Genomic DNA, 26109 nt, shown 5'->3' with positions numbered 1-26109 from the left:
TTAGCCTTTACTTACGCCATGGACAATTCAATCTCTGCATTACATAGAATTTTAATGTACTCATTTCAACGTCATTATCCACTCTACGTGAAGTTTAAAAGAACAAAGGAGGAAAGCCGCATTGGTCAGCTTTCCGGGTTATTTCCTCGGGGGAGAGGGGGTTTCCTGGACACGCCTGGGCAGCCGGCAATGGCAGGTGTGCCCGCCTGGTCGTCCCAGGCTGACGGAGAGGCGCCTACAACGTGGAAACGGCGGAGCTCGGGCGCAGCTCCCGCGCGCGCGGCAGACGGGGCGTTTCCCTCCGCCTCCCCCGCGGGCCGGGCGGCGGCGGCTCCGCGCTAGCACAGGCGTCGTGATTTCCTCTGCGGGGCTCGCACACCACTTCGGAGGACGGTTCCTTGCTGCTCGTTTAAAATAAAAATCTTGAGAATCGTGTGTGTGTGTGTGTGTGGGTGGGTGTGGGGGTGTGTGTGTGTGTGACGTTTCGCTCGGGCTGACAGTCGCGATCTGGACCCCTGCGCCCAATACGCGGACTGCTCCCCGTTTTATTCCAGGCCGGGGCGCCCTCCCCGCCCTCCGCGAAAGCGCCGTGACTCACAGCTCTCAGACGCTCCCCCCACGCGCCCCAGCACACCGCCCGCGAGGACCCGGCCCGCGCCCGCAGCGTGTCGTCACCCCGCCCAGGCCGACTAGGAGGTCTCGGGTCTGAGTCACACGGAAAGACCACCCTCGTCGGCATCCCCACACACGTCGCGCCTCACACCCGACGCCGGCCGCCGGGCCTCCCCGGCCGCCGGGCCTGCTCGCCCGACGCACCAACGCCCGGCGTTTCTGCGCAACTTGTTCTGCTCCAGCTCGAGCCCTTGACCCAAAAACCTCAGAGGAAGAGCCGCAGAGCCGGCCTCGCGCGGCCTTTGAAGGCTTTGTTATTGTTTGGGTTTGAATCGATACGCCCCTCCCCATCCTTCCTCCCGGCGGCTCTACACCCAGCTCCCGCCTCCCGCACGCCCCGCGCCCCTCCCCCTCCATTTTGGCGCCTTTTCCTTCCCGCCACGTCGTGGCGGCGTAGAGACCATTCTGACCGCGAGAGCAGGGCGGGGCGGGGGCGGGGCGCTCCGTGTTATGCAGATCAGCCGGCCTCTGGTTGGCTGGGGGTGCGCCGGCGTGGGCGGGGCCTGGACGCGGCGCTCCAGCGCGCGGGGCGGGGACCGAGGGAGTCGCCCTGGCCCGCGGCCTCCCTACCCCCTCTCCTTCCTCGGTCGGCTCGGCAGCCGGCTCCCCGCCTAGGCCCCCGGGAGAGGCCCCGCCCCTTCCCCGCCCGCCCGCCCGCGCCCCCCGCAGGCGCGCTCCGCCCCTTTACTCCTGGCGGCGTTGCGAGCCCGGCGTCTGCTACAGCGGCCGCGGCGGCGAAGGCCCGAGAGGACTTGGCGGCAGCGACGGCGGCGGGACGAGCAGCAGCAGCAGCAGCAGCTACCACCCCCGGTGCCGCGGCCCTGCCACCCGAGTCCCACGAGCCGCCAACCCCGTCGCCCTCGGCGCTGCCTGACCCCGCCGGTGGGTCCACCAGCCGACAGCCCCGGCAGAGCCCCCAGTTGTCCTCCGACTCGCCCTCGGCCTTCCGCGCCAGCCGCAGCCTCGCCGCATCGCCACCCGCAGCCTTAGCCCAGCCGTAGGCGCAGCCCGGTCCCCAGCTCCTGCGGCAGCGGCTCCAGGCAGTCCCTGCGCCGACACCCTGGAGGGTGGGATGCTCTTGTCCAAAATCAACTCGCTCGCCCACCTGCGCGCCGCGCCCTGCAACGACCTGCACCCCACCAAGCTGGCGCCCGGTAAGCGCCCCCCTCACCCGGGATGGGGCGGGGGCCGGACCCTCCGGGTGGGAACTGGGGGCTCGCGGGCCGGCACTGAGTCCCCTGCTCTCCCCCTTTGCTAGGCAAGGAGAAGGAGCCCCTGGAGTCGCAGTACCAGGTGGGCCCGCTACTGGGCAGCGGCGGCTTTGGCTCCGTCTACTCAGGCGTCCGTGTCGCCGACAACTTGCCGGTGAGTGGGCGCCACGCCGTGGGGAGGGCGCGCGGGGCGGCGAGGGGGCACAGGGCTGTGTGCTGGCCCCGGCGAGGGGATCTAATGTCGGCTCTCCTGGGGTGATTTCCAGGTGGCCATCAAGCACGTGGAGAAGGACCGGATTTCCGACTGGGGAGAGCTGGTGAGTGCCCAGGGGGGAGCGACCCCCGGGATGGGTGGGGTGAGGGGCGCCCTCCGCCTCGCGCGCTAACGCAGCCTCCTGGTGCCCGCAGCCCAATGGAACCCGAGTGCCCATGGAAGTGGTCCTGCTGAAGAAGGTGAGCTCGGGCTTCTCGGGCGTCATTCGGCTCCTGGACTGGTTCGAGAGGCCCGACAGTTTCGTTCTGATCCTGGAGAGGCCCGAGCCGGTGCAGGACCTCTTCGACTTCATCACGGAAAGGGGGGCCCTGCAGGAGGAGCTGGCCCGCAGCTTCTTCTGGCAGGTGCTGGAGGCCGTGCGGCACTGCCACAACTGCGGGGTGCTGCACCGCGACATCAAGGACGAGAACATCCTCATCGACCTCAGTCGCGGCGAGCTGAAGCTCATCGACTTCGGGTCGGGGGCGCTGCTCAAGGACACCGTCTACACGGACTTTGACGGTGAGCCAGGCCGGGGCGGGAGCTGCCGGGAGGGAGCTGCCCAGGTGACTCGGCCTGGCCTGGAGGCCTCGGCCAGCTTCCCTCTCTGGCCCTTTGTAAAGGTCATCGGGCAGCCTGGCTCCATGATAGCAGGGGTGGGGCGAAGAGAGCTTCCCAGCAGCGTAGTAAAGCCGGGGATTTCAAGCCAGCGGAACCTGTAATGTTTCTGGCACGATTTTGTTTTTTTAAGTAGAATCCAGTGGGTTCCAAGCTTTTCGGATGAAGAAGAGGTTGTGGGCAGCCGGCCGTAGCCCAGATTTCTGAAGTCTGACCCAGTTTCCCCGCCAGTAATAGGATGGGAGGTGGAAGAGGGAGGAGAGAGTGGGAGAGATGAAAATTGATGCCGGTTTTTGTAGTTTTTGCTTTGTTTTATAAGAGTTTAGCTTTCTGTAAGGTAGTTTTTAGACTGCATTTTCCCCTCCCCTTTGATCTAGGGACAGATAAGGAATAGAAACAGAAATAGTTTCACTAAATAATTCATTTTGTTGATTTTTTTTCCGGTGTTGTTCAGTGAGGGAGTCGGGAATGAATGTTGTGAAATAAGATCTCTTGCTAGTGTGAAAATTAGTTGGGTGTCTCGGAAGAGGAGGAAAACCTATCCTAGGGAAGGGCTTGCTTGGAGCAGGTTCTTTGAGAAAAGGTGGAACGGAGAGCCGGCGATCAAAGCCGCGTAGGGTGGGTCACCTGAGCCGCTCAGCCTAACCAACGACAGCCTTTCAAAACTTGTGACTGGGGCCTGTGGTTTGTGTTTATTTGCCCTTGGAGGACGCTGGGCTGGGCTGCATTTTTTTGTATTTAACAGTTAATGGCTGGTCGGATCCTCCCATGTTGCTGTTTTTTTTTTTTTTGCTTTCGAGTCTTTGCTGCCCCCTGGTGAGCACCAGAAGAATGGCCCCTACTTTTTTTTTTTTTTTTACAACCCAAAGTTTGTAAACAGGAATCACGTGGTCTGAAACCAGCTCTGCAGATCTGTCTACCTTTCCAGTGTGGGGAGGAAAGGGTGTGGGTGTCTGCCCCTGCACTCAGAGGGCACCCTGACGTAGGATATTGTGCAAGTGCCCTCACCTACATCATATCTGAGATGAGAATCTCACCCTGGCTCCTGGGCAACCTTTAGTGCCCTTTAAGGTTTGTCTGTGGGGTACCGCCCCTGATGGTGCAGACATTCATCCCTTCATCCCCTGTGGGTGGTCCTGCCACATACAGGCCTCAGGCGCTGGGTCTACGGCCAGACCTTGGTTTCTTGGAGCAGCTTGTGAAGACTTTCAGTTTATGGTGTGGGCTGGTAGAGAGGTGGGTAATGCTTTGGGTTGGAGAGATGCCATAAGCTGCTTATCCATAAACTCCTTCAAGCTTAGGGAGGTAAATTGAGTTCACCAGCTCCTGAGGGAAGGGCCGGGTGCCTTTTGTTTTAGAGTTACTCTGCATACCACTCAGGTGCTTTGTGTTTTATTTTTGCTAAAAGCGTGTTTTCCTTCCTATTCCCTTGGCTCACAGGGACCCGAGTGTATAGTCCTCCAGAGTGGATCCGCTACCATCGCTACCACGGCAGGTCGGCAGCGGTCTGGTCCCTGGGGATCCTGCTGTACGATATGGTCTGTGGAGATATTCCTTTTGAGCACGATGAGGAGATCATCAGGGGCCAAGTTTTCTTCAGGCAGAGGGTCTCTTCAGGTAACTTCTGGGGAACCGCTTGTTGAAGAGAAGCAGGAACACAGTCTTTGAATTCTGGGGAGCTTCCCTTTCCAGGAGGTGGCCAGCCTCTGACTCCGAGTCCTAGGCCAGCAGTTCACCCTTGAGAGCTGACCCCCAGGAAGCCAAGGGCTTGCAGTTGAGCATTCTTTGGGAGGTCAGAGGAGGGGCAGGTGTGAGACTAGTAAGAACAGACATCTAGTTTCACGGAAAGGTTGTTTAAAGTACCAACAGAATCATCCTGGTCCCTCAGTGCCTGGCTGGTTTGCCAGGGAGGAAAACGTTGAGTGCTTGGCGAGCCTCTCCCTTAAATTAAGGCAGGCTCTAAACATTGTGGTCCCAGTGACCTCACCGTGGGTGGTGTTCATATTTGTAAGTTGGTAGGTGAATTGAATCACCTCCTGCTCACTGATGTCTCATCAAAATCCCTAGTCCTCCTCCTCCGTATTTCTGATGAGTGGGTGTCGTGGGAAAGGCTCTAGCTATTGAAATATGAAACCACAGATTTAAGAGGGGCGCTGTTTTTTTTTAGCTGAAAGCAGACAGTTGGATCCAGATGTTAATATATTCTCACTAAAGAATATGAGTTCTAGAAAGTATGTGGTCTCTGTTGGACCTCAGACTGGTGGGTCCTGGGGAAGGCCCTTGCATCACAAAAACAAATTGAGTCATTCATAACCTTCCTTGTTTCCTGCAGAGTGTCAGCATCTCATTAGATGGTGCTTAGCCCTGAAACCATCAGATCGGCCTTCCTTTGAAGAAATCCAGAATCATCCGTGGATGCAAGATGTGCTCCTGCCCCAGGAAACTGCTGAGATCCATCTCCACAGCCTGTCGTCAGGGCCCAGCAAATAGCAGCTTTTCCAGCAGGTCCTCCCCTCCTGGCAGATGCTCCAGGGAGGGGAAGCTCTTGTACCAGTGACACTTCTCACCAAGCAGCACAGTGCTTGATACAGGAACAACATTTACAACTCATTCCAGACCCCAGGCCCCTGGAGGAGGCCTCGGACAGGGGAACAGAGACTCCTCTGGGTGTCCTAGGCCTCAATTCCTCGTAGATGCTCTCTCCTTCTCATAGGTGTGCGGCCAGCATTGCTGGACTCTGCAAAATCCCGGGGGTGGGGGTGGGGGTGGGGAGGGGGTGTGGGTCAGAACCCTGTCATGGAACTGTTCCCTTCACTGAATGCCATGATGGTCAGGTTAGGGGAAAACGGGTTGGGGTGGGATAGGACTAGCACCATTTTTTAAGTCCCTGTCACCTCTTCCTTGACTTCTGAGTGCCTTCTGTGGGGACTCCGGCTGTGCTGGGAGAAATACTTGAACTTGCCTCTTTTACCTGCTGCTTCTCCAAAAATCTGCCTGGGTTTGGTTTTCCCTGTTTTTCTCTCCCGTCCCCTTCTCCCCATCCTTCATATGAAAGGTGCCATGGAAGAGGCTACAGGGCCAAACGCTGAGCCACCTGCCCTTTTTCTGGTCTTCCTTTTTGGTTTTTACTTAACTGTTTCAAAGCCAAGACCTCACACACACAAAATGCACAAACAATGCAAATCAACAGAAAAACTGTAAATGTGTGTACAGCTGGCATGATAGTGTACAAAAGGATTGTAGTTGATCTAATTTTAAAAAATTTTTGCCTTTAAGTTATTTTACCTGTTGTTTCCTTTTTTTTTTTTTTTTTTGAAAGATGCGCATTCTAACCTGGAGGTCAACGTTATGTATTTATTTATTTATTTATTTGGTTCCCTTCAGCTCCAAGCTTCCACAGCTGCTGCCATAGTTTTCTTTTCCTCCTCTGACTTGGGGACCTTTTGGGGGAGGGCTACGACACTTGCTCTGTTCTTAGGGTGATGGGGCTCAGGCGGGACCGCTGCAGGCCCCTCTCGCCTGCTTACCTAGTGGGTGGGTGCTGTGGGTGACGGGAGGGAGTTGCTGATTGTGTATATAGGGTAGATGCCTGAAAACCAGTTCTGGACAGCGTGCCTTCCGGATCCTCTGGGGCTGTGTTTGAAGCAGCGCGTAGCCTGCTGGTTTTATCTGAGTGAAATACTGTACAGGGGAATAAAAGATATCTTATTTTTTTTTTTTATACCTGGCGTTTTTTGAATAAAAACCTTTTATCTTAACTTGTGGCTTCTAAGTGTTATCTATGCAGACGTGCTAATGTGCCTTTATTAACCACTTGGTAAGTGTCAAAATCTAACATAGGAGGGAAAAGGGAACTTCAGCCTAAATCAGGTTCCTTCAACAGGACTTCTGGGGATAATCGCTTTTCTGAAACAATGTATGGCCAAAGGCGGGGAGGCAGTCTTATGTGGACACATTTGGCTTGAGGGGCCCCGTGTAAAGTCCCAGTCTGTTCCTAATGCAAATTCTAGAGTTTCTCTAATACAGCACGGGGGTCCCTATCTCCCAGTTGCACTAGTCACATTTCATGAAATAGCTGCTTGTGACTAGGGGCCCAGGAAATAGAGGACATTTCCATCATTGCAGAAGGTTCTAGTGAGCAGGGCTGAGCTGTCAAACAGCCCTGTCCCCCACTAGTAAAACAGCATGAACCCTTGCTATATATTACAGTTATTGGATAAACTAATTACTCTTAGTTTACTGGTTCACGTTTCCTTCATATGCAGTGTGGGGTTTGGTCATGAATAATGTGGATGAGGGGAAATGTGCTTTTTGACAAGCAGGATTTTCCCCTCCAATGTGCTTGACAACAGGTTTATAAACAATAGGTGAGATGTTCTTCAATTTCCTTCCATTATCCCTGGTTGAGATAATTGGGGTTTGTAGTATGTTGTTTCTTTGCAGGAATCTTTAAGCCCCTTATTCATTTATATATACATTTTATTTTTTTCATCCTTACCCAAGGATATGCTTATTGATTTTATACAGAGTGGGAGATAGAGAAATATCAACTGGCTGCCCTCCCCTACCCCCATACATGCCCGGACCTGGGACAAATGCGAAACCCAGGTATGTGCCCTGACCAGGAATCGAGTCCCATGACCTTTTGGTTTACGGGATGATGCTCCAACCAACCGAGCCACCCGGCCAGGGCCCTTGTTCATTCCTTGAGTTTCGTTTAAACTGGATGGTAGATAAGACCATCTAGTGCAGGCAGGCCTGCTTTGCTGAAAGCACACTCAGTTTGCATAAGTATTAGTAAAGGTGGGCTTCTTGCTTACGAGCATCGGCAGCAGTTCTAACATTGCCCCCTGTGGGTCATCTTGTCCTCTCCCCTTGGTGCATACACACATCCTTTGGACACTGGCCAGGATGCTGTCTTATCAAGATGCTTGAGCGTCCAGGCTGTAATACCCACCACTTCTCATTGTCTACCCTTCAGCTTGGATTAGATCCCAAACCCTAGCTCTACCCCTGTGGCTGCAGGAGAGGAAGGAAGGATTTCTTGGTTCTGGGAGCTGATTTTCTAGGTTCCCCTTTTCCCTCCCTCCCCCCAACTCACAACCTCTTGGAGCACGAGGGGTGCGTGCCTCATCCTTTCCAGTAAAGTTGACACGTGAACAATTAAAAATTGCTCCAAACTTGTAACGAAATCTAGTAAAGCCCCACCCTTGTTCCCCTTGAGTTTCTGGTAGTTCCCCATCCGCTATTGAGACTACTAAGGGTCTCTGAAGAAATACATATCATGCTTCTATTGGGTACAAAATACTAGGGTTGTATAGGAAGGGTGACAGATCATATGTAGTCTCCTTTTTAAAGTCTAGTGTGGAACGGAAGTCAGATAACTAATATGACTGTGTGGCCACAAGGATATAGAGGGAGCAATCTTTAGGAGCATCACCTTGGGAATCCTCCTCGGCCTTTGAAGCCGACCACCACTTACCTGCATGCCTTGGACAAGGCACGCCCTCTGAGGCTAATCTCTAAACAGAGCTACTCCTAGATTGGAAGATTCTTTTTAAATAATGGGAAGATTGAGTTAAATATGAGAGTACTTATATGCAAACAAATACTAGCTCCTGCTTATGGGTGCAGACATATATGCAGTAAAAGTACTAAGAAGTACAGGGCAATAAAGTCCCAAAGTCAGGATAGTGGTTATTACTTCTGGGGAGGAGACAGGGAGGTTGGGATTTTGGGAGGGATATCTGTATGGGGCCTTTCGACTGTTTGGGCAAGCCTTCATTTCATAAGCCAGACAGTAAAGACGAAGGTGTTTGCATTATTCTTTTTATTTTTATTGAGTTTATTGGGATGACATTGGTTAATAAAGTTATATAGGTTTCAGGTGTACAATTCTATAATACATCGTCTGTATATTGTACTGTGTGTTCACCACCTAAAGTCAAGTCTCCTTCCATCACATTTGTCCCTTCTTTACCCTCTTCTACCATTCTTTATTATTATTATTATTATTATTATTATTGATTTTTAGAGAGAGAGGAAGGGAGGAAAGGAGAGGGAGAGAGAAACATTGATGTGAGAGAGAACCATCGGTCAGCTGTCTCCTGCACACCCCCTACTAAGGATTGAACCAGCAACCCCTCCATGTGCCCTGACCGGAAATTGGCTGCCCTCCCCTACCCCCATACATGCCCGGACCTGGGACAAATACGAAACCCTGACCGGCAACCTTTTGATGCACAGGACGATGCCCAACCAACTGAGCAACACTGGCCAGGGTCACCCTGCATTATTCTGTATAGATTTTTTAATCAAATATTTCATGATAAAATTTTATTTTATTATATTTATTGATTTTTAGAGACGGTAAGAGAAAGAGAGAGAAACATTGATTTGTTGTTCCACTCACTTATGCATTCATTGGTTGATTCTTATAACTGCCCTGACTGGGGATCAAACCAGCAACCTTGGCATATCCAGGACAATGCTCCAATCAAATGAGCTACCCGTCCAGAGCCTCATGGTAAAATGTAAAAAGTAATGAACAAATTAGTGCTTATCACATAAGAGATAGTGCCTCCTTGGCTGAGGTGATCTGGGAAGGCTTCATGGAGGAGGCAACATTTCAACTGGGCTTGAAGGATGAGCCTCGGTTTGTTCACCTGTAAATTGAACATGCAGATAGAGCAGAGAAATCCAGGAGGGCTAATGTTTTCCCCCATTATATCAGGGATCAGCACAGTACAGCCTGCTGACCAAGTCTGGCAGACTACCTGGTTTTGTACGGCCTGCACACTAAGACTGGGTTTTACATTTTGAAATGGAAGAAAAGTTCAAATGAAATTTTTTGTGTGTGAATCCTTACCCAAGGATATTTTTTTCCATTGATTTTTAGAGAATGGAGGGGGGAGGGGGGAGGGAGAGAGCGAGAACGAGAGAGAGAGAGAGAGAGAGAGAGAGAGAGAGAGAGAGAGAGAGATATCTTGATTGGTTGCCTCCTACATGTGCCCCAACCAGGATGGGGATGGAACCTGCAACCCAGGCACATGCCCTTGACCGGGAATAGAACCCGTGACCCTTCTGTGTGAAGGCCGACGCTCCAACCACTGAGCAACACCGGCCAGGGCAGAATATTATTTTGTAACACATAAAGATTATATAAAATTCAACTGTCAATATTCATAAATAAAGCTCATCCAATTGTGAATTGTTTGTGGCTGCTTTAGTGCTGTAGGGGCAGAGTTGAGTAGTTGTGACCTTATAACTGGCAAAGCCAAAATATTTGCCATGTGGCCCTTTATAGAAAAACTTGCTAACACCTGCACTAGACCACGGTCTCTCTGATTCATTTGCATCTTTTTTTTTTAACACTTAGCCATAACAGCTAACACCAGCTTTGCCCATATTAATTTAATCTTACAACAAATCTCCATGAGGTAAATGCTATCATTTATCCCCATTTAACAGATGGGGAAGACTGAGGTGCAGAGCAGTTAATTCTCATGTCAAAAGTCACATACCTAAGAAGTGGCCAGGTCAGAATTTGGACCCAGGCAATCCATGCTCATTATCACTCTGCTAATTTGCCTCTTAACAAATATTTGTGAAGGTCCCTTCAGGGCCAGGATCTGGAGGTCAGGGCAGGTCTTCCCCAAACTCCAGAGAGCCGGGTAAGCAGCTCGATATTCACTGTTGGCTCTTGTGGGCTACCCTTCACTTGGGCCTGGGCAGGGCGGAAGAGTTGGAGGCGGCAAAGGGAGGAGAGAGGGGACCAGGGGGAGGGGGAAGGGGTGGGGCCAGCACACATTTCTTGTAAATGTTGCTCAGCTCCTTCAACTGCTCTGCTGGTTCTTGGAAACCCTCACCACAAAGGGCCTATGGAGAACAGTGTTGTAGCAGATATGGCCTCATCCCCCAGTTCACTTCCTGCCCAGCCTTGTGCTAGTAACCCCGATTGCAAAGAGCAAGGTTACACTGACCCCCAGCATCGCTGTGGGAGGAAGTGCAAAAATAAGCAGAACTAGGGTCAAGCTGAGAGGACAGACTTTATTTTTATTTATTGTAACAGGACATATGATGCCCAGAATTGGACTAATCATAATCCTTGGTTCCTAATATATTCTCACCCCTGGTCCAAGCATGGCCTGCTGTTATCATTATATTATGTTGGGTAGTGAGCCTACCACCCAGCTCAAGAAGCAGACATTGACAGTGATATCCATACACGCAGACAACACACACACCCCCTGCCTTACTCTATCCCTTGCCTCCATCCGATATAACCTACTGTCCTAAATTTTGTTTAGCATTCTCTTAGATTTCTTTATATAAATATATTGATTTCAGAGAGGAAGAAAGAGATAGAAACATTAATGATGAGAGGGAATCATTGATAGACTTGTCTCCTGCATGTCCCCTACTGGGGATCGAGCCCACAGCCTGGGCATGTGCCCTTGACCGGAATCGAACTTGGGACCCTTCAGTCCACAGGCCGACGCTCTATCCACTGAGCCACACCGGCTAGGGTTACTCTTAGATTTCTTTAAAAAGTTTGTACTTTAGCCGAAACCGGTTTGGCTCAGTGGATAGAGCGTCAGCGTGCGGACTCAAGGGTCCCAGTTTCTATTCTGGTCAAGGGCATGTGCCTTGGTTGCGGGCACATCCCCAGTGGGGGGTGTGCAGGAGGCAGCTGATCAATGTTTCTCTCTCATCGATGTTTCTAACTCTCTATCCCTCTCTCTTCCGCTCTGTGAAAGGTCGATAAAATATATGTTTTTAAAAAAAGTTTTTACTTTATAGGCATGTGTTCCTAAATTATATAGTGTTTAATTAGTTGTATTAGTTGTTCGCGAACTTTATAAAAAGGAGTATCATGCGTGAATGTAGTGATCTGGAACTTGCTCTTTCCACTCAGCATTATGTTGTGAAAATTCATGCCCGTTGTAGGACTTGGTTCATTTTCACTAGAATATTCCGTGGTATGGACAGGCATTTGGGCTGTGGCCAGTCTTGAGGGGCCCCCTGGGTTAAGCTGCTTAGGAGGCCAGCATGCCCAGCAAGGTGTAGCTCTTGCACAGTATCCCAGGGTGAGAGCCAGTGACTGTGTGGCCATTCCAGATTTCTCTTCAGAGCACCTACTGTGCACAGGAGGCACCGTGCCAAATACACAGCACTCCTTCTCCACGTGTGAGTAGACAGAACCAGGCTTTCCTCACCTGCACCCTTTAGGGTTCAATGTGGCGACAGAAAAAAAAGCAAGTGTCACAGCAAAGCAAAGGTCCGACTGCATGGGCTCCCCGTGAGATCCACGGCTCAGCCGTGACTGTTGTGTGTGAGGTGTGTGTCTGATGTGGTGTAGGGTGATGATATGGTGTGATGGTGTGTGATGGTGTGTGTGTGTGCGCGCCCACATGTATCTTTGGTGTGTGTGGTGAAGCAGGGTGGTGTATATGCACTTACGTGTGTGTTGGTGTGCACACATACAGGGTGTGTGTGTGTCGTCTGCGTGTATGATGTGGATGTGCTGGTACGCATACACACTCGTTCTCGGGGCTACTACCTGCTCACCCCACCTGACTAAAGGCTCCTATGTCCTCACTTTGTGGCTTGGCTGCCTCCTTTTCCTACCTCTGCCCTGATTCCTCGCCCCACTCCCTCCTCTCAACTCTCACACCTTATCTTCTTTCCGATCTCCAACTCAGATCCCTCCTCCGGTAACCACCCACCCAATTCCCTCCGTTCCCTTCACAGTTCCTCCTTGGGGAGGGGAGGGGTGCCCATGCCAATTGAGCTTTGAGACCTCATCCTCAATTTGACCTTGCAAGCAAGCTTCATAAAACTGTTGGCCCCGCCCGCCTTGAAACGCCTCCCCTGGCTTCATGACCCTAGGTTTGTCTTCAACTTCTCTGCCTCTAGCAGGAAACAGATGGCACTCTCAGACTGGGTGAGTGACGAGAGCGTGAAGAAGAACTCCGTCCAAGGGTGTGGGGCAGGTGTTGGGAAACCACGAGGGGCCACCACCTGAGGGGCCGAGCAGGGAGCAGCAGCTGGAACGCAGGTGTGGGGAAGCCTGCCTGATGAGATCTGTGCCCTTCATCCCAGAGGCAGTCCGCCTGTGGTAACCCCAGGGAGCGAGCCAGAGAAATAAACACCCTGGCCTCCCCGCCCCCTGATCTCCTCCCACAGCCTCCCAACTGGTGTGAGGCTTTCCCCCAGGTGATGATATGGTGTGTGTGTGTGTGTGTGTGTGTGTGTGTGTGTGTGGGCACAGACCCAGCTGGGAGTGACTGCAGAGGACAGGGAAGCCCAGCACAGTGGCCGCAGGTGGCCTCTCCCAGCTCCACCCCACATCTTCTGCACGGTGGTTCCTGGAACCCCAGCACAGACCTCTCTCCTGAGCTCCAGGCCTGGTGACCGGTAGCCTAGGTCCCCCTGCCCAGGGTCTCCCAGGAACTGAATTTCACTGGTGCCTGCAGGGCAATGTGAGGCCTCCAACCCGAGTTCCCACCCGCCACTGCTCACCTCTCAGTTCCACTCATGAAGTTCCCGAGAGACACAGATGCCCACAAATTTTCCAAGTGCAAGTAGTATTTTTAAAAACCACAAATGCTTTTTAGTAAAAATAATGGTATAAAGTGAAATAAGTGATGTGATCTAATGCTACCACACCAGAGAGAAATACTCTTAGGAGATTATATATATCCTATATAATAAAAGGTTAATATGCAAATTGACTGAATGGCGGAACAACTGGTCGCTATGACGCTCACTGACCACCAGGGGGCAGACGCTCAACACAGGAGCTGCCCCTTGGTGGTCAGTGCGCTCCCACAGGGGGAGCGCCACTCAGCCAGAAGCCAGGCTCACAGTTGGTGAGTCCAGTGGCGGTGGTGGGAGCCTCTCCTGCCTCCGTGGCAGCGCTAAGGATGTCCGACTAATGGCTCTGCGACATCCCCCAAGGGCTCCCAGACTACAAGAGGGCGCAGGCTGGGCTGAGGGACCCCGCCCCCCCCCCCCCCCGCTGAGTGCATGAATTTTGTGCACCAGGCCTCTAGTATATATATAATATTTTTATACATGTATATTTTCTTTATGTAATTTTACAGAGCAGAGCTCATATTTTTGTAACCTGTTTTTCCCCCACATTTAGCAATGTGCTATTGGAGTATTTCCATTTCAAGAACTATAGATTTTATATGGCTATAATACAGATGTGCATTATTCATTTGTGTAATTTCCAATTTTCTACCATCATATATGAACTACTAGAGGCCCAGCGCACAAAATTCATGCATGGGTAGGGTCCCTAGGCCTGGCCTGCAATCAGGACAATCTTCCCCAGCTGCCGGCAGCCGGACCTGCCCCCTGCTGCCGACACAGGTAGCCCTCTGTGTGTGGGGCAGCCAGCGGGGCAATCGGGACCCTGCTTGCTCGCACCGCCTTGGCCTGGCACTGCCTGTGTCCACCGCCACCCACCCCGGTTCCCCATTCCCCATTGGGGGATTGGAGCCTATGGGCTGGGGGAGGGACCGAGAGGTTGGCCATTCCTTCCCGCTCACTGGCACCACTCCCCACTGCTGGTCGCCCTCTGTGTGTGGGGTGACCGGTGGGGCAATCAGGGCCCTAGCTCGCTCGCACCCACCTTGGCCTGGCACCGCCCGCATCCGCCGCCACCCACCCCCAGTTCCCCGTTCCTCATTGGGCGATCAGAGCCTGTGGGATGTGGGAGGGACCGAGAGGTTGGCTGGCAGGCCCCATATCGGTGATTGGGGCCTGCAGGCTGGGGGCAGCTCCTACATTGAGCATCTGCCCCTTGGTGGTCAATGTGCATCATAGTGACTAGTCCTTCTGCCGTCCAGTCAATTTGCATATCATGCTTTTATATATATAGACTAGAGGCCCGGTGCATGAAATTCGTGCATGGGGGTGTGTGTCCCTCAGCTCAGCCTGCATCCTCTCCAATCTGGGACCCTTTAAGGGATGTCCGACTGCCCGTTTAGGCCTGATCCCAGTAGAATCAGGCCTAAACGGGCAGTCGGACATCCCTTTCACAATCCAGGACTGCTGGCTCCCAACCACTTGCCTGCCTGCCTTCCTGATTGCCCCTAACCGCTTCTGCCTGCCAGACTGATCACCCCCTAACCACTTCCCTGCCAGTCTGATTGATGCCTAACTGCTCCCCTGTCAGCCCGATTGCCCCTAACTGCCCTCCCCTGCCAGCCTGGTCACCCCTAACTGCTCTCCCCTGCAGGCCTGGGTCCCCCCCAACTGCCCTTCCCTGCAGGCCTGGTGGCCCCCAACTTCCCTCCTCTGCCAGCCTGGTCACCCCTAACTGCCCTCCCCTGCAGGCTTTATTGCCCCCAACTGCCCTTCCCTGCAGGCCTGGGTCCCCCCCAACTGCCCTTCCCTGCAGGCCTGGTCGCCCCCAACTTCCCTCCTCTGCCAGCCTGGTCACCCCTAACTGCCCTCCACTGCAGGCTTGATCCCTCCCAACTGCCCTCCCCTGCTGGCCATCTTGTGGCAGCCATCTTGTGTGTTGGAGTGACAGTCAATTTGCATATTACTCTTTTATTAGATAGGATTCTGTTACCAGATAGGGCTTTGGGCAGAGATTAATTGTTGCCAATATCCATTCTCATTTTCTTCCTTAGTAATAGAACCTCTCATTTTTTGCTGATCATATGATTTTCCTTAAGAACAAAGACTAAATTCCCTTGCAGCTAGCTGTGGACAAAAGACAAAGTTATGCCCAATGAAATGTAAGTAAAAGTGTTGCTCGAGCAGATTCCAGGAAAACTCCTTAGCACACCGGTAGGCGCCCTTGACCCTGAGAGGAAAGGCGGAGCTTTAGGAGGAGAGGGCCATAGGGTGGTAAGGAAACAGGAGCTGACAAAAATGAAAAGCTCCCCGAGGCCACTCCATCGCTCTCGCCTTGTTCTGTGACAAGCTTTTAATATTTCACTGGGGAAATATTTCCCCTCTTTAACTTAGTTACTTTTGGATTTTTTTCATTCTCACCCAAGGATATGTTTTTTTTATTGATTTTTAAAATTTGATTTTAGAGAGGAGGAGGAGAGAGAGAGAGAGAGAGAGAGAGAGAGAGAGAGAGAGAGAGAGAGAGAAGAAAGAAACATCGATGTGAGACAGAAACATCAGTTGGTTGCCTCTCATACTTACCCCAACTGGGGATCAACCCACAACCTGGGTGTGTGCCCTGACTGGGAATCAAACCTGCCACCTTTCAGTGTATGGGAGGATGCTCCAACCAACTGAGCGGCACAGGCCAGGGTTTTTATTGAATTTTTTAGAGAGAGAGGAAGGAGAGAGAGGGAGAGAACCATCGATGTGAGAGAAAAACATTAATTAGTTGCCTCCCAGGGACTGAACCTGAAACCTAGGTATATTCCCTGACTGGGAATTGAACCCAAGACCTTTTGATGCACAGGATGATGCTCCAACCAAAGGAGCCACCTTGCCAGGGCTTTGTACTACCTATAAGGGTGCTTTCATTGTATCTTGATCCCTGTGTCCTGCATGACACATCTCTCCAATTTTATAATACAAGTCAGTTAAAAGTGAGATTTGCCTGGCCAGTGTGGCTCAGTAGGCCAGGGCACATGCCCGGGTTGCGGGCTCAATCTCCAGTGTGGGGCATGCAGGAGGCAGCCAATTGATGATTTTCTCTCATCATTGATGTTTCTGTCTCTCTCTCCTCTCTTTCTCTCTGAAATCAATAAAAAATACACTCTTTAAAAAATGAGATTTGATATTAAGGCAATTCTCATTTACTTACATCAATTCATGGGAGAATTTATATGGTGATATGAATAATGTAAAATGAAAAAACTGGCCCTGGCCTGTAGAGGGCCCCCTGGGAAGGCACATGGACATTTCTTTAAATTGTCAACTGAGCCTGAGGCACTGGCAGAGTCGTGTCCCCCGGTTACACCCCCCCCCCACCCCCCAAGAAGGTGGGGGGTGTTATTCAGTTCTGACTTAACCTTTGTCCAGGTGTCGGCAGGGGCGGGTCTAGATATGTAAATCCAGTAATGCTAGGGCCTACCTAAGAATGCAAATAAGTTTTGGTGTTACTTCCTGGATTTTTGGGATATAAAATAAACCTGCTGCATGGCTCAGGGTGCTCACGGCCTCTCCATCAGAGAGAATGGCGCCCACCTAGCTCCCAGCTTATAAATCTATTTCTGCGTCTTGCTCTCTTTCTTTCTTTAATTTCTTAATCCCCAGCTCCTCCACTCAGCAACCGGACCAGTTCCTTTTCCGTGATGGACGCGGAAAAGAGAGAAAAACCCCCACACTGGCCGGTGTGGCTCAGTTGGTTGGAGCGTCATCCTGTACACCAAGCATGTCGAATTCAAAGTACAAATAACACGGTCCAAATAAACAAGGTTAAGTTTATGCGGGCCGCAAAAAAAACAAAAGCTTCAATTTTCATAGAAATGTAGGTTTATTTCGATAGAGACATGCTGAATACAAAGGGCTGAAATAAATGAGTAATAGTTAACATAAAATATTAGAACATTTTAATAAAAATTAATATTTTTTCTTGAACATTAACTTACCAGACATCCCTCTCACAATCCAGGACTGCTGGCTCCCAACTGCTTGCCTGCCTGCCTTCCTGATTGCCCCTAACCGCTTCTGTCTGCCAGCCTGATCACCCCCTAACCACTCCGCTGCCAGCCTGATTGATGCCTAACTGCCCCTCTGCCAGCCTGTTTGCCCCCAACTTCCCTCCTCTGCCAGCCTGGTCACCCCTAACTGCCCTCTCCTGCAGGGTTGATCACCTCCAACTGCCCTCCCTTGCAAGCCTGGTCCCTCTCAACTGCCCTCCCTTGCAGGCCGGGTGCCTCCCAACTGCCCTCTCCTGCTGGCCATCTTGTAGTGGCCATCTTGCGTCCACATGGGGGCAGGATCTTTGACCACATGGGGGCAGCTATATTGTGTGTTGCAGTGATGATCAATCTGTATATTACTCTTTTATTAGATAGGATAGAGGCCTGGTACAGGGGTGGGGGCCAGCTGGTTTGCCCTGAAGGGTGTCCCGGATCAGGGTGGGGTTCCCTTGGGGCGTGGAGCTGCTGAACAAGGGGCCTGTGGTGGTTTGCAGGCCGGCCAAGCACCGTGGCAACGCAAGTGGAGGCCCTGGTATCTGGAATTTATTTTCCTTCTACAATTGAAACTTTGTAGCCTGGAGCGGAGCCAAGCCTGCTGCTCCCTCCGGGGCAGCAGCCATCTCTGTGGCAGTTAATTCACCTTCTACAATTGAAACTTTGTAGCCTTAAGCGGGTGAGCCCGGCCAGGGTGTGCAGAAAGCTTTGCTTCCCCTGTTGCCGCCGGCAACCCTGGCCTGCTCTCTCAAGCTCCATTCTGCCGCCCTTTGTATGAATTTGTTTACCTTCTATAATTGAAACTTTGTAGCTTGAGTGGAGGCTTAGGCCTGCAACGGCTATGGAAAGCTTGGCTTGCTCTGTTACCTGGGAAACCTTGCTCACTGTGGCTGTAGCCATCTTGGATTGGGGTTAATTTGCATACTTGCCCTGATTGGCTGGTGGGTGTGGCTTGGCCGGTGGGCGTGGCTTGTGTGACGGAGTGATGGTTAATTTGCATATTACCATTTTATTAGAGAGGATTATGTATAATAGGATATTATAAAAATTAAGTTACAAAATTTTTATTAAAACATTTCTTACATACCATTATATTGGCTGAGCTGCAAAAATATTCGTTGTGGGCCACATGCAGCCCGTGGGCCATGAGTTTGACATGCTTGCCATACACCAAAAGGTCATGGGTTCGATTCAGTAAAAGCACATACCTAGGTTTCAGGTTCAGTCTCCGGTTGGACTGGGAATGGGAAGCGGCTGATCAATGTATCTCTCTCACATCAATGTTTCTCCCTCTCTCTCTCTCCCTCTCTCCCTTCCTCCCTCTAAAATCAGTTAAAAATAAAATAAGCAATAAAATGAAAAAGAACTTAAAATGTATATTTGACTCTGAAATGAGTTCCTTAATCCAACGTATTTTCATTGGTAGAGAAAGGAAGGGAATGAACTTTTTTTAAACTAACTTTGTTGAGGGATAATTTACATTCACTAACTAACACCCGTGTTAAGTGCATGATCTGATGTGTTTTGACAATTGTACACACCTGTGTAACCACTAGCACTGTCAAGAGAGGGATTTCCAGCCCCTCCAAAGGTTCCGCCCCCACCGGCCCCACGCAACCACTGATCCACTTTCTGTCACTCCTGATTAGTTGTTCCTGTTCTAGGATTTCATGGAAATGGTGTCGGACAGCGTGTGCTCATTTGTGGGAATGAGCATTTATTGGGTGCCTACCACGTGACAGACACTTTACCAGTGTACAATCATTTTTTGCTTAAAAATGAGAAAACCAGACTCAGAAACTCAATAATTTACCAAAGTCCCATGGCTAGTGAGTGGCAGAGAAGAATTCTAAGTTCCCTCCAAGTTTAGGGTTTTTTCTTTACACACCACACTGTCACTGTCCTTGGCTTTGTGCAGCCCTAAAAGATGAATATTTGAGGTGTGAGGTCAAGGTTTATAATCTCATGAAAAGGGGCGATTAAGGCACGTGGGACACCTGGAGAACAGACGCGAGGATCCATAATAAAATGTTAAGGGTAACCAACCACCAACAATAACAAGCTGCCTGCTTTGTACTAGCAAATAGCGACTGGAGGCTAAGAGACTGTTGGCTGAAGGTGCCACGCGGGTTGTCAGCGGCCAGGATTTCTATCTGCCACCCTCGGCATTTCCTTCAGACAGAATCATGAAGCGGGGCTGGGAGCATCTGAGGTGGAGGGGGCCGGATCTCAGGTCTTCTTCCTTCCTGTCCAGTCAAACCTCTGTGGGAACCTGAAGTTTAGAAAGTCAGTCGTTCCTTAATAAGGGAAACGCAGACTCAGTCCCCTACTCCCAGAACGGTAGCACCAGGAGGGCAGTGGGGATGCCTCAAGGAGTTTAAGAACAAGTACAATGAAGAGGAGACAATTCTCCAGCCTCTAAGGGGTCGTGTTTCAAAAGTTTGTTTATCATGGGTTTGAAATTCAACACCTCTGCCCAGAGAACCTCGTTGCCAGTGGAGGTTGGGCTCCCAGATCCACATGCAAAGGCTGAGGTGACACGGAGCGGCTGAAATACTACGCAGCCGCGTGAGACCTCAGCCAAGGCAGTGGGCTGTGGCTCTCAGACAACCTGAGTTGTTGTCTAGACCGCCCTCCTACCTGCCACAGGGCTCAGCTCCGCCACATCCCTGTCGCGTGGCATTCTGCCTTAGCTGCGTCCAGCCCCTTGCAAGACAGAAGATTCTTCCTGGCTCCAAGCTGAAGTTCGTTTTCTGCTCGTCCCTCGCTTGGTCCTAGCTCCACTCTCTACCTCAACATGAATCTGATCGCTCTCCCGGGACAAGTCTTCAAGAGTTGATGGGTATTCATTTTACTATTTTTTTTCAACTTTTCTATATGTTTGAAAATTTTCATTTTTATTTATTAATTTGAGAGAGAGAGAGAGAGAGAGAGGGAGAGAGAGATGGATTTGTTGTCCCACATTTTTATTCATTCATCGATTGCTTCTTGTATGTGCCCTGACCAGGGACTGAACCCCCAACCTTGGCATATTGGGACAACACTCTAACCAACTGAGCTGCCTGGCCAGGGCTTATGTTTGACATTTTTTATAATAAAAAGTTGCAGGACATTTGTGGAAAAAAAAATAAAATTCAAATGTCTGTCACCTCAGCCTTTCTCTCTGAAACTGACAAGGATGAGTATAGTAATCAGGAAAAATGATTGACCTCCTTGAAAATAATGTGACTACAAAGTGCCCAGGGAATCTGACACCTGTCAGAGCGAGAACATGGCAGACGCGCCAGCGGCTTCTTCTCCACTGCGTGACGGACAGGAGCCTAAGACAAAACCTGTTCTCTAGGATGTTATAAGACCCATCTGAGGCTATCGCAAGGAAATAATAGGGTGGGCCAGGCACATGGGAAGTGCTACTACATATAGTCAATGCTCGTTACTCACAGTAATGTCTATAAAGTTGCTGTGAGCACTAAACTAGTGAATACCAAATCGCTGCTACAGGGGAGAGACAGGGTCCGGTCCCTGCAAGCCTCTGGTCACAACCCGTTTATGTGTGTTTCTCTTTAAACACATCTTATGTCATATACACTGAGTGGCCAAATTATTATGATCTCTGAACGCATAATAATCTGGCCACTCATTATATATATATTGGAGGCCTCGTGCATGGGTGGGGTCCGGCCAGCCTGGCCAGGGGGAGGGGACATGGGCAGTTGGCCGGCCTGCCTGCTGGTCGAAGTCCTGGTTGAGGGGAAAATTTGCATATTAGCCTTTTATTATATAGGATATACACTGAGTGGCTAGATTATTATTCGTTCAGAGATCATAATAATCTGGCCACTCAGTGTATATGCAGTAAGTCTTCACTTAATGTGGTTGATAGATTCTGTGACTTTAAGTGAAATGCTATAAAGAAACCAATTTTACCACAGGCTGATGGATATAAACAAGGGTTAAGTTCCTATGGCCTCTCACCTACAGTGTAAGGAAATAATGTTGAACAAAACTAGGTTATTGTATTGTTGACCTACTCATATGGAACTCCTGGCCAATCGCCTTACACCTCGGGCCCCAGGGAAGCTGACCTATCAGCTGTGTTGTCTCTGAAGGGCCTGTCACTGCCTTCCTGGCTAGGAGCACTAGGCAGCACTCAACACTTCATTTGGGGGCAGTTTTATGTATTTATTAATTTAGTTAGTTACTTTATTTTTCATTTTTTTAATTTTTATTGATTTCAGAGAGGAAGGGAGAGGGAGAGAGAGAGAAACATCAATGATGAGAGATAATCATTGATTGGCTGCTTCCTGCATGCCCCCGGCTGGGGATCGAATCTGTAACCAGGGCATGTGCCCTGATCAGAAATCGAACTGTGACCTCCTGGTTCATAGGTCGACACTCAACCACTGAGCCATGCCGACCGGGCTGGGAGCAGTTTTAAACAGCAACGTCACCAACAAAAAGCACAAACATGTGGGAAAAATGGCAGAGAAAGGACACTTGTTTAGCGTATGAAAGCTGCAACCAGAAGGCAGCGGAAGCGCCGCTCGTCCCACCTTGTTCCACCTGCACGTGGGCACGTCGTGCGCTTCGGGGACTCACATTTTTGGCGCTTTGCCCATGTCTGCGATGACCAGGAAAGCACTGTGAGCATTGACGTTGGGTCACAAATAAACTTCAGTGAGAAGGCAAATTCACAAATATAGAGTTCATAAATAATGAAGATAAGTGTCCTTAGTGATCGAGGGGTTTTTTGTTTGTTTGTTTGATGGTTTTTGTAATCTTTCTCTCATATACTTTTATTTCTTTGGAGAATCCTGAGCTAGGCAAGGTAGATGGTGTCATCCCCGCTTTATAGATGTGGAGGTGACAAGACTGCCAGTGGGCTTTGCTCCAGGCACCACAAAGTGTGATTATCCAGGCCCTGGTGGCGTGGCTCAGCTGGTTGAGTGTCGTCTGGTGCACCGAAGTCACTGGTTCGACTCCAGGTTGCAGGCTCAATCCCTAGCCAGGGTTTCTCACGTCGATGTTTCTCTCTCTCAAAAAAAAAAAAAAAAAAATTAAAAAAGATAGTGTGATTATTCAAACCTACCCAGCTGCTACTCAATGTATTTTTTTTTAAGAGTGGGCTCTATGTCTTTTTTCCCCCCTTTTAATCCTCACCCGAGGACATGTGCTTAATGACTTTAGAGAGGAAGAGGGAAATGTGAGAGAGAACATAGATCAGCTGCCTCCTGCACACGCCAAGACGGGGGATCAAACCCACAACCTGACGGGGAATCGAAACGGTGACTTTTTGGTGCACAGGATCATGCTCCACCAACTGAACCACACCGGCCAGGACCCTGGTACTCAGATTGAAATCATGTTTCCAGTCATCTAGACACTCAGTTAAGGAAGTAACTTTTTATGCAATTACTTGTTTATATCAGAATGGACTCATGGATATTAATTTTATTCTATGGGTTATAAAATCCAATACTATTGTTGCCCATGCCGTTTCAGCTTTGGCCATTGGGAGCGCCTTCAGGTTGGTTCCTGTGTCTTTAAGGAGCTCCCGTCTTTTTCTGAGTATCTTCCTACTTGCTGCCACGGCAAGATGGGCCAGATTCACCCTGTCTTTCCTCTCCAGCCAGGACTCAACCCCTTCTCCAAAGCACCGGGGCCTTTGATTGAGGGATGGTGTTTCCTGGGTCCGGGGGTGCTCATTGCTCCCGGGGAGTCACTGCCTCACAGCCTCTCAGGTCGGAGCTTGGACATATGTGTCTGCAGATCCAGGCGTGAGCACAGCTCGATGCTTACTTCAGTGTCCTTCATGATATCAGGTAAGGAGCTTTTAATGAAGGTCGCTCCTATGTCTTTACAGCCTAGCATGTAGTAGGTTACAAAAAATATTTGCTGAATTGAATTGAACTAATTAAAAATGTAGGGAACAATGTGGTGCAGAAAAGTGTTGGGGGATTGAAAGAGAGAACAAGGTAAATGATTCTGTGTCACCTGGTGGCACTGAGGAGCCGGGGCTTGGGCTCAGAGATCAAACACCAGCTCTGGCCACTGAGCCTCAGGACCTTGAACCAGTTAACTCACCTCTATGAGTCTGTTTCCCATCCATAAGAAGACTCATTGGGCTAAGTGATCCTCACATTCCTTTCGGCTTGGGAGTACACATCTCATACTATCACTCACTTGCTTTAAATATCTTTGAAGGGCAGGCAATTTCTCTATCTTTTTAACCACAATCTACAGTAATAAATATAATTTACAGAATGAACTGGTATGGTTGTGTATAAACATATATATGAACACATACACATATATACATATACACATACATTGTGTGTAGTAGGGATAGGTCTGAGATAATGTAATAAAAATGTAAGTGTGTCTTAAATAAAATAGAAATGAACTTCTCTCTCACATAACTTGCCTTCTCCTTTGGAGTCTGAGCGTGTGCTTTTCAAAGCTCGAACACCTTCAATAACAGCTTCCCTGTCCGAGCCCCAGGCGACTGCTCCAGCTCCCGCCATCATGTCTGTATCCAGCCAGGGGGAGGGCAGGGGAAGACACAAAGGCGAGCATGCCATTCCTCTCAGGAGCACAGCCCAGCAGTGGCACACACCACGTCTGCTCAGACTCCGTGGGCCAGAGCTCAGCCACGTAGCCACACCCGACTGCAGAGAGGCGACTGCAGAGAGGCGACTGCAGAGAGGCGGGAGAATGTAGTCTCCAGCTGAGCAGCCAGGTGCCAGCACTTGGGGGCCTCACTATTAAAGTGAACGGAGGAGAAAGGGTTGATGGAAAACTTGCAGCATCTGCCACAACATATAAGACTGAAACATTTGCACAAAATTGTACTTACTCTTAATACAAAAGCATTGGCTTTCTCTCTTTTAGTCTATTCCATTCAATTTCTTGTTCATTTTTTAAATATTGGTCTTGACCTACTAAACTGACTTCATCATACTCGGATGGATGGCAACCCTCCTGTTGAAAAGGGCAAACTCGTCCTCCGCACAGCCCAGTGGAGTCGGCCTCCTGGCGGCTGCTGCCCCTGCCCTGCAGGACCCCTCTGAGCTCTCCCTTCCTGGACACACCACAGCATTGCCCCCCCAACTTGCTGTTCCCTCCACCTGGAATGCCTTCTGCACAACACCTCCCCGCCCCCATACCCAAACGATTGGTCTGGCAAACCATCTTCATTGTTCAAAGCCCAACTGTGTCCCCTCATCTAATAGGCCTTCCCTCTGTCTAAGTCACCTGTAGAGTTGATCCACTCCTTATTACCCCACGTCCCAATTAATGTTCTTGGCGATCAGCTTCCCCGCCTACTCTGTGAGCCCCTCCAGGGCAGGACAGCAGGTCTTGCTCATCTTGGATCACCAGGCCCTTTGTCAAGGCCCAGCACAAAGTCCAGGTCCAATGCTCATTTTCTGAGTTGACCAGATAGACGACTTCTTTCGGAGGAGGAGGAGGAGGAGGAGGAGGAGGAGGAGGAGGAGGAGGAGGAGGAGGAGCCGACCCGATCCCCTTAGCCGGAGTCACTTCTACCTCTGCTTTGCTCTCCTAATGCTTTCCTTGTGCCTCACACACCGCCTGGTTGTGATTAACCGATTAGCTGAGGGGCCCTGGAGCCAGGCTGCCTGGGTTCAAATACCGGCACTGCCACTTCATGTGTGACTCTAGAAAAGTGATTCAACTTTCCCAGGCCTCACCTTCCTCATCTGTAAAGTAGGGAAAACAATACACTTTATCTCACGGAGAATTAGTTCATTCACTTGGAGCAATACCTAGTAAACGCTCCATCGGCATTAGTTATTAGGGCCTATCTATATATCTCCACTAGACTGTTAGCACTGGAGGGAAGTTTTACATCTCCCTCAGTGCGTTTTGTACAGGCCTGGCTCGTGGTAGCGCTCCACACGTGTTGACTTAATTGGCAAGTCACATCCAGTATCGTTCCCATATCTGGCTACCCCGTGGGAATTGTAATAAAGAGCAGGTCAATGAACGCCTAGCCAAGTGTAACCAGACTCAGGGAAAGACAGCCAGAAGGAGCCACGCCTGCCACGTCGACTCAAATTCTCTGAGCAGTTCACCAGCGTGGCAGACAAAGACACATGGAGACTTGCTTATCAAGGCTGCCAACACCTCTTTCACCACATTAGAACTACCTGAGGTAGCAAGGGGAGATGTTTGTTGTTGTTTTTAAATATTTTTATTGATTTCAGAGAGGAAGGGAGAGATAGAAACATCAATGATGAGAGAGAATCATTGACCGGTCGCCTCCTGCACACCCCCTCTTGGGGATCGAGCCCACAACCTGGGCATGTGCCCTAGACCGGAATCGAACCCAGGACCCTTCAGTCCACAGGCCGATGCTCAATCCACTGAGCCAAACCAGCTAGGGTGGGAGGAGAGATGTTTTGTTATGAATAGGAAGTTGGCTCGGCCCTGGAAAACAGGTAGGATTAGATGGCTGCCTCTCTGTTTAACCGTGGGGTCTCTGAAACATGAGAGCTGGGTGTCCCAAACCCCATATCTTTGAGGACCAGCTACAGGAAACCAGAGGCCACCCCAGGTATTTGAGGCAGAACGGGACTGAATCTAAGGGATTGGTGCGGGTCTCTAAGAATGACTCCTGCATAATGCCATTGACCTTGCCTGCCAGGAGAGCTGCTGCCACTGCCCCCTCAGGAAGCTGGGGACCAGGGGCTCACCTTTGGGATTG

General features: G+C 50.4%; 1 protein-coding gene across 1 annotated transcript; it reads left to right on the top strand.

Moving 5' to 3' along the window:
• Nucleotides 1–1354: 1354 nt before the first annotated feature.
• Nucleotides 1355–5500, top strand: PIM1 (Pim-1 proto-oncogene, serine/threonine kinase). The gene is made up of 6 exons (XM_079780660.1): nt 1355–1826; nt 1931–2037; nt 2150–2200; nt 2292–2658; nt 4195–4371; nt 5087–5500. Exons 1-6 carry the CDS (start codon nt 1745–1747, stop codon nt 5242–5244), a joined length of 942 nt encoding a protein of 313 aa, XP_079636786.1. The 5' UTR covers nt 1355–1744; the 3' UTR covers nt 5245–5500.
• The last annotated feature ends 20609 nt before the right edge of the window (nt 5501–26109 follow it).

Source organism: Cnephaeus nilssonii (assembly GCF_951640355.1).
Source record: "Cnephaeus nilssonii genome assembly, chromosome: 9".
NCBI classification, from domain to species: domain Eukaryota; kingdom Metazoa; phylum Chordata; class Mammalia; order Chiroptera; family Vespertilionidae; genus Cnephaeus; species Cnephaeus nilssonii.
This window is presented reverse-complemented; position numbering and strand designations above follow the sequence as displayed.